This window comes from Pecten maximus, unplaced genomic scaffold, assembly GCF_902652985.1.
Source record: "Pecten maximus unplaced genomic scaffold, xPecMax1.1, whole genome shotgun sequence".
In the NCBI taxonomy this organism is placed as follows: domain Eukaryota; kingdom Metazoa; phylum Mollusca; class Bivalvia; order Pectinida; family Pectinidae; genus Pecten; species Pecten maximus.
Window position 1 is genome coordinate 1 of NW_022982830.1, and position 9,636 is coordinate 9,636.

Below are 9,636 nucleotides of genomic sequence, written 5' to 3' on the forward strand. Positions count from 1 at the left end.
TTTTAAAAAAATTTCCCTTTTTTTAATATTTCAAAAATTTTTTTCTTTTTCTTTTTTGTTTTTATTTTCCCTTTGGTTAAAAAATGTCATATTTAGTGGCTTATGAGAATTGGTTGATTTTCATAATTTGCTTTTTGTTTTGCAATACATGTACATCAATATTTTGCATGTCTCAGTAACATATCTATAGAAATGCTCTGCTTCTTCCTTTTTAACAATAATTTTAATAAAATCTTTAGTTTGGTTAAAACTTCCTATAATGTTGTTGGACATTTTGAACTGACGGATCTGTCAGATCAGCACATATTCAGAACAGTAGTCCAAAATAACATCCCTGTTCAATTGTTTTTCTTCTGTATGGCTAACTTGATGATCTTTTCAAACTTGGTCTTGGGCATTATTTGGCTGGTCTGATTGTTGTTTAAGAATCTTGAGGCACTATGCTGGCTCCCAAGGAGGAGGCTAGGGTTGGGACACAAAAGGACAATTCAACAATTTAAATGCACATGTAAGCATTCTGTAGTGATGGTCCCAAATCTTGAATGTTACTACGTTTGTTTTAATAAATGACCTTTACCTTCATTTAAGACCACTGGAGCCTGACGTGCAAAAACCTTGAAAATCTTCAACTGAATAAGATACCTGGTATTGGGCCGGTACTATGCTGGAGAAGTGATACAAAATCTGTTTAAAAACGAGCAACAGTGACGTACATTCAAGGTCACAGCAGTCAAACATGTTTAAATGTTTACTGTAAACCTTTTTGTTTATCAATATCAAAAAGAGGTCCAGAGAAGAAGATGACTAATGCAGGCCCATATGGCCTCTTGTTTGGTTGCTGCACAATGCCTTAAGTACTCTTTCAGACTCGGATGTCAAAGGTCAATGTCACTATTTCTGTCAAATGAAAACCATTTGGTTGGAATACTACATGTAACTATAGATAGAACAATCCTGCACATATCAATCAAAGTATTAGAACCCAGTGCAACTGGTCTTTTTTATATATTCGTTAGGTGGATGGATACGGCAACATTTTAAATACTTTGATATATAAATACTTATTACCGGTTAGCTTGTAATAATAATAATAATAGTACATAGATACCTACAGACATGCTATTTGGCCTATCACTAATATTGGCGAGTATCTACATATCATTATGATGTTATGTTCGAACCAGGCACAACGATGGGTAACGAAGAGAAGCTTACAAAAGATTAATTTACACATGCATATGCAATATTTTTCATATAATACATATTGCATTTATGTTTTTTAATGTCATGTATCGTGATGTTTTTGCTTAAAATGTGTTTATTTCAGATTTAAGACTGGACTGCTGACATAAAATATTCTACAGGTCATGCAAGATCACTCCGACCTGTTTCAACAGGTGTTTGTTCAATCTTCAGATGACCTCGACCTGTTTCAACAGGTGTTTGTACAATCTTCAGATCACCCCGACCCGATTCAACAGGTGTTTGTACAAACTTTAGATCACCCCGACCTGTTTCAATAGGTATTTGTACAATCTTTAGATCACCCCGACCTGTTTCAATAGGTATTTGTACAATCTTTAGATGACCCCGCTGTAGATGCTGTCACATTTAGTGGGTACTTTCACGTTCATAATCATGTTGGGTCTTAATCTGGTCATCATCGCCGTTCAAAGGAAGAAAAACACTCGCTTATCCATCTCATAATGGTTTAGAGTGCAGGAAAAGATATCATACTGATAAATATACGTAAGTATTATCAGATGCATTTGTATATCTGTTTGTTATACAACACTTATAAACATTACATTACACAAGAAAAACTCGGTCTACTGCTGAAATCTGTCACAGGGCTTGAGGTGATGCCACCTTTTGGAATTAACCCAGGACCAACTTTCGGTCATGGCGAAGATCTAGAAGGGGCCATACTGAAGGCTTCACAATGGCCAACACTTGCTGAAATATTTTCAGAATACCAGCTCTGAATTTCGTATGAGTTTTTTCACGACAACTGTCTCTTCCGTAGAAATGGTGAATGTGATTTCCACAGTGTAACGTTGTATAGAAAAAAACATGTTGCAGATATTGAAGATCGGTATACATCATGCTTATTTCAAATACATGTATATTAAATAGATAAAGCAGACAAAATGTCAAAGTGCCATTAATTAAACTAAGCCACAACTAGTCAATTCTACTTGACGTTTTAAGCATATAAGATGTATTTTTTAACATAAGATGTATTAACCATTGCTGTGTGGTGTGGCACTTCTTAGTGTCTTAATCATGCCAAAGAAGATATAACGAACGATGCGATATTTGGAAGTAGATGTGAACAGGTAAGTATTTACATACATATTTAATTGAAGAAGTTTTTGTTATTTGTAAAATTATTTTTGGTGTTGAATTAAACCTTATTTCGATAATTAATTCTTTTTTGTTAAATGTGTGTCTTTGTAGTATAACAGAAAAAAATGTACTACTTTTTAACCATTGATGTATACTCCCGGTAACGTCTATAATTGTTATTAAATAAATAACGTAGTATATACATTTTGTGTATCTGTCATTTTCCACCAATCAGCATTCTTATAATTCTCTTATTGCATCCACTACGATTATCATCGTTCTTGAGTTCCTGATACTATCAGCTTTCCATAGAATAACCGAGATGAGTAAACTACATATTCAGATAATTAGCATCGTACATCATTGTTTTTAATTGTATAATAATTCTAGATTAGCAGTTTAATTGTCGTCACCTATTGAACGTCTGTCTGATTCGACGTTTAGATAAATATATTAACGACAGCTAGTGACTGAATGCAACCGCATAACAAAGACGTGCTTAATTCATATAGCGGTGCTTATTATCAATTAACTCAAAAATATTGCTATTGCAAATATGTAAACAGGACAATAGTACCTGGTACCAGTACGGCTTGGTCATATAATTTGTAAATCAATAGGAATACGCGTTCTTTCAAAGTGAATACTTCTAGTACTCTGAACCATATGCCAGACGATTCTCAATTGACAACGTGTATCACATCAATAAGGAGTTCTACCCCTAACTCCTCAAAATAACCCATTAACTGTACTCCAATACTGTATCATTCAATATTGAAAGTCTTCTTTGAAATCAGGTGGCAACTTTGAAATCTAACGAAGTACAACTGTCATACATGTATAATACGGAAGACATCCGTTGCATCGTTTAATAGTAGTTGTTACACATATTTAAATACAATAAATACAACACATGACCCAGTTTCCCCGAGTACTTCCGGCATTATTTTCAATACTTTGTCATAAAGACAAATGATGTGGAATTTCGATAATACGGTTGATATCGTTTTAGTCCAGTATGCATACAACCTCTCCAAACATAATGTGAATGATGCTTTTAGGACTTAAACCTGGAAATGTAATGGAATATTACAAAAATCGCCAGAACAAAGTCATACAAGTGAAGTTAACTTGTAAGTGATTGCAGGGCTAACCTTCGTAATGTTTTATACAGAGTCAAGGCTTTGTCGATGTCCATTATAAATTCCTAGTTGTTTTCTTCCATTATTATTAAAAGGTGATAGCATTCAACTTCATTCTAGATGATTGTTTTTAATAAATATTTTACTTATTTTAGCAAATTTTGTACAAAATAAAGAGCTACCAGTGTGTAGTGTCCTAAGACTTACCGTACACCGATATATTTACATGTAATATGCTAATTGTTTCATAACACATATTCAAAACTGGTATGTTCTTACTTAGGAAAGGAAAAGGCTTCTTCATATACATACAAAAATGTACATGAATTATACTTGGCTTCATAAATACTGCAGGATATTAACAGGTAAATTTACCTGAAGAATTGGCATGAAAATGAGCTGAATTAGGTTCAAATCGAGAAGGCTTCTATCGAAATGTATGCAAGTGTCTTTCAAGACCTAAGAAGTCGATCCAAAATTGGCAACAAATGTTCCTTTGCTGTCTACAAAAACTTCCGATACGCTGATTTCCTGTATCCATTTATACACAAACCGTTTGCTTTAAGTTTATCGTAGGAGTCTAAATGCCATACAAAATTTGGTCCTTTAGAATAATACTTTCGTCTTCGCAGTTTTTTTTCTTTCTTTCTAGGTTCGGATCCTCGAGGGTCCAAAATGGAGAGTAGCAAAGCTACGTCACATCCGGACACTCTGAATCCTGCTAACAAGCATCTGCGGTGCATCAATCTACCACCGATTTGACAACTAGACTGACTTAGTTACTCCATTATATACAACGCAACGTCAATAATGTCAGAAATGTTTCGTTTCCGAAACAATTGCAATTCTGATAACTTTCTTTTTAAGGATCGCATACTTATTATCATATGATGATTAAATGGTAAACAACACAAAATTTCCAAATACAGTAACCCCCAATTAAAGTAGAACTTGATGTATGACGTCATCATTGGACTGAAAGAAGGTGCCTGAAATAGCTGATTTCAGTTTTAGAAATAGATGAAAGTCTGATGGAGCGAGATCAGGTGAATAAGGTGGTGCTCAATCAATTGAAAGCCACAATCGTGAATGGCCACCATGCCAATGACAGACTTGTGAACAGGAGCATTGTCCTTATGGAATAACACAACTTAAGTGAGCTTTCCACGACGCTTAAGTTTAATATTTTCACGTTACTGCCTCAGAAATGAAGCATAGTATTAACATACATTGTTTGTCCATTTATGAAATAATCTATAAGCAGAATACCATCTGCATCCCGGAAAACCCGAGGCCATAACCTTTCCAGCTGATGGAACAGTCTTTGCCTTCTTTGGCGGGGAGACCCAACCAACCTCTTGGGTAAAATGATGGACCCATGTTTCATCCATAGTGAAAAACCACTTTCCTCAAAAGGTTAAGATTAGCACGCAAGGATATGCGCCTGGTGTGCACTGTCAGAAGTCGTGGTACCCATCGGACCGAAAGCTTTCTCATTATAAGATCCTTGGTCACAATGGAATGGAATGTACTCTTTCCTGTGAAATGCCAACTGACTACTGGCTATATATCGTTCTGTGACTCGTCTGTCAGTCATAACAACATCATAAACTTTATTAACCATTTCAGGGGTTGCAACATGGACAGGCCATCCAGAAAGGGGGTCATCCTCAAGGCTCTGTCGGCCGCGCTTAAATTCCGCCACCCACTTTTTCACTGTAGCATACGAAGGGGCATCATTCCTTAGTGTTACTAACATATCATTATGTATATCCTTAGGTGTTAAACCTTTTTATGCAAACATTGGATCACTGCTCTTACACCGATTTCGTCCATTTTGCAAAAGCCCTTTGTCTCGTTTACTTTAGAGTGCTACCTCGTCGATATAAACTAAACAAATGAGACCAGTTCTTGGGTACACGGCCCAATATAGTCAGAGAAAAGTAGGACTTCAAAAGAACATCCTTGAGTACCTCCTTCAATACGATACTCACAACATGTCAATCAGCCCTCGTTTTGTGTATATTCGCAATAACTATTGTGTATATTCGCAAAAAATGCGTATATACGCACAGATTACATTTGGCACCAATGGGCTTCCGTACTTTAATGTGCACTGTCAAGTAATATTAATTGATATACAATTGTACTTGAAGGTAAGGATATAGATTAAGATTTGAGAATGACATCAATATAATAAGAGCTGGATGTACACAAAGACAATATGTTAACTTTTATGCTCTAGACTTCCGTCACCATTGTCATTTTGAGGACGTCCGTGTGAAATTACAGCTGTGTGCGGGACACTTGGTTCATTCCAATATTTGAAAAAAAGTCAAACCTACGTTTCGTATTGATAGCAATGGGCGTATCAGCTGACACGAACAATACATACATTAAATATACGGCAGTCTGTAGCGGTGTAATTTTGACCGCGATAATCCGGTAAACTCATAATCCGGTCGGGCAAACACATCTGTCGGGAAAAATCACGATCCGGACCGATTCTGGCCTGGAACGAAAATATCCGGATTGACGCACTCCATTGCAGAACGGACAAACATTACATAATGAACACTAGTAAACAGTCGGTAGTAAATTAGTTCGCTGTCATTGATGAAATTCCATATTACAAGTAAACAGCTATTAACTTGTGAGGTCTATAAATAGCTTCGTCCATAACACGACAGTGTAAATTTCAGTTCACACCGAAAACCTAGCAGTGCAGGAGGGAATTGAAGCTTGTTAACAGTAAGTGTTTGGAGATTTTCAGTTTCAGGACTGGACTATACTATAGTATAAAGACTAGACATTGTGTTATAACTAATAATTTTTACATTTTATCATGTAAGTAACTCAATCTGTCCTTATTAATTGGCGTTTCAAGCCTCCACACAGCTAGCTTGCACGCCATGGTTATTTTAGTAGGTGCACGGCTCAGAGCATAATACACATATGTATATTTCGTGCTCCATTGCATTTTGCAAGTTGTATCATCTCAAGATATAAATCGAATAATGTTTGGGGTACATAAAGTCCCACCTGTCGACAGCCGAGCGGGTCGAGCATGACTTAAAATGAGGCCAGGCATGAAAAGTAACTTACTTGACTTTGCTTGTTATGTTGTGATTTGACATGGGTTAGAATATACTCATGTTCCGGCATTTTTCAACCTATGTTTTTGTTTGTTTTGTTTTTACCGGCCGCCTCCTAGGTATTGACAATTTAGGCCCTTAGCATCACTGACGAGTCCTAGAAAGCCAAATCAGCTTATTTTTCAACACACAATTCGAGTGTAAACACGATTACTATATTTTTTACCGTAAAATACATTCAAAATGTCAAAATGTTACATTTCGCTCCCGTCCACGCGTGGTCAGGTGGCGCAGTCATTACACTAGCCTTTCACCTTAACGACCTAGGTTCGATTTCCCGATCCCGACCATGTGGTTACCCGGGTACTCCGGTTTCCTCCAACAGTAAGATTCGCGCGCTTCTATCTTGGCCAGCAAGAGTAGTTAATATAAGTTGCTACATCTTAAAGGGTCATCACGGTAAAAACGTTGTTATTTTCATTGAATGTACTTCTGTGCTATCCCAATATTTAAAGTCGATCCTCATGTCCAGATTGACCGCTCGATTTAGTTGGGAATCCCCCTCTAAATTTAGCTTGGAAATTATTTTTAAATCTTCACGTGACTGTTTTGAAATCGAGGTATTTTCATTTGTAAACACAAACACACGATAGCTTACAAGCCGAACTATTCCATCTGGGTTAGTTGGATAACGATGTTATACATTGGTTTAAATTTTATAATAACACGTTCTACATATATTCCGACGCAAATATGTATGTGTATATAAGTGTAAACACGGTACATATAGAATAGTAATAGTAGCGATGTACTGGTACAGACTGCATAAATATTACCGAGTTTGTTATGGCCAGCTATCCAACAATCAAGCAGAATACGAGCAGTCCTATTACTGCAGTAATTTTTTTCATGTTTGAACTGTTCCAATCTATTGTACTGCTTCCTCAGTGTAATTCTAGGATTGTCTTTGACCCATTTTGCTATTATTCTCTTTGTTGCGGAAGCTGTTACCGTTTTCAACCGCAGTCGATTCAGATGGGAAGCCATTTTTGTTTTCAGGTGTTGTAGTTTGTTATGCGCAGTGTTATATTATGCCACAACATTTACATATCCAGTCTGTTGATCAACGAATTGTGATAACCTTTTTATAATCAATAATTGATGTTTTATGTACAGATATCATCAAATTCGAATGGTTATTGTTCATAAGGTTATTTTTTAATATATACGCAATTGAATGATCAATACAAAATATAAATTAGTCTACCGTTACATCCTTTTAAATACAGTTTTATTTTTAACGCGAAGTCAACATGTGTTACTGTAGAACTAAATTCAGTGGCTGTTGGTAGATGTCCATAGGTGTATGCTTCCAATTCACAGTCGAATGTTAATGTTTCAAATTGATGACATGTTATTTATAATTCTATGTGAATAACACACAAAGCGAATAATAAGCATGGAACTGTTTCCATATATGAAGGTTATTTTCATGTTTTAATGTTTCTTTCAGAGTTCTTACACACAAAGACAGTCACAAAGATGGGGTCGAATAAATCACTTGATTGGATAGTCGACTTAGACAATGCACATGATCCAAAATATGGGGAGCCATTTCAAGTACCAATCGTAGCAGCCACCAATGAAAACTTCAAAGAATACGGCAATTTAGTTACAGACTTTGACGCCGAAGAGGTTGAAATCGTTCCCTGGCCTGTAATGGGCAGACGGCCATTATGCAATGGAACAGGTATATTCGGCGGAGTCGCTGAAGGTGACTTTCTTCATGAATGGGTTGGTGACAAATGTAAAGCTACAAGTACGGCGATCGGTTGGGGGGTCGACAGTGATTTTTTCATATGTCGATTAGGAAAAGGCGTCGATCCGGACCACAAGACGAGGGTTTTGGTTCGGGAAGCAAATAATCACCCCGACGGAAGTCAGTGTTTCTTCCCAAAGGAAAAACTTCCATTTGTGGCGCTGTTTGCTCTTCCTGGCGATGACGTCAAGTTAGAAGATTTCATGGCGTTCTACTCGGATGGGAGTTTCGGATTTCATATTCGACCGAACGTTTGGCATCAGCCCATGATTCCTGTGAGTCAGAAAGCAGTGTTTAGGAACAAACAAGGCGCTGTCCACGCATGCGTTGGTCTCGATACCGTCAATGAGTTTGGGAGATTTCTCTCTGTTCCTCTCAAAATTCACAAAGCGGAGTGATGCAAATTATGTACTAGCTACATAGGCTAAGTAAAATCTTTGACTTTGACCTTCATTTAATGTCACAAAAGGTCAGATGATGAAATCTTGACAATTTTGACTATATGTAAAAAAAATAATTTCACAACACATTTTAAGGAGTACATCTTAATTAAGAAAACTGGTATGTTTCAATGTCGTGTCCTTAAAGGTCAATGTCATTGATATACATATAGAATATTTTTGAACATTTTCAAACGATTATACACTCAAATCCCATGATATTAGAAAATAGGTCAATTCCAAGACTACGAGGTCAAGTTAAGATAAACAAGTACTGATTGTAATGGGAACCGTTACAGATGTCCCCCAAACGAGCCCACAGTGCTATCATTGTATTCAATATCACTCATAATCCGTATACAAGTTGTTAAATTCATGATATAGAAAGCACTCAGGTCCCTAATAAAATTTATACATACCTGATTTACTAACCACCATGCAATTCATTGTATTCTGTATAAAGTCAGTGTTATCGTCATCTTGAAGCATTTAATATTTTTTCCTTGTTACTTAATTCAGTGTAATATGTTTGTGTCAAACACCTTTATATCTTTGGTATTAAGGCTGTTAAATAATTGAAAAAGAAACAGCTATTTGGGTTTCTTTAATAGGCAATTTGATCGTATAGGGGGAAAGGCGTTAGCACAACACCAACCCACTATATGTAAAATGGCCAAAGTAGTTCTTGCTCCAATTGCTTCAAAGTTATTCAGTGTTTTTTTTGTTGCTCCCATTTTCTATGTATTTTCCAAGTCTTTCCAAAAAAGGCCAGTTTTTCATAAGTTCCTCCT

At 36.3% G+C, this 9,636-nt stretch overlaps 1 protein-coding gene across 1 annotated transcript; it reads left to right on the forward strand.

Moving 5' to 3' along the window:
* The first annotated feature begins 6,144 nt into the window (after positions 1–6,144).
* LOC117321006 lies at positions 6,145–9,330 on the forward strand. Its single transcript, XM_033875487.1, has 2 exons — positions 6,145–6,242; positions 8,100–9,330. The coding sequence occupies exon 2, from the start codon at positions 8,129–8,131 to the stop codon at positions 8,801–8,803; it is 675 nt and encodes a 224-aa protein (XP_033731378.1). The 5' UTR covers positions 6,145–6,242; positions 8,100–8,128; the 3' UTR covers positions 8,804–9,330.
* The last annotated feature ends 306 nt before the right edge of the window (positions 9,331–9,636 follow it).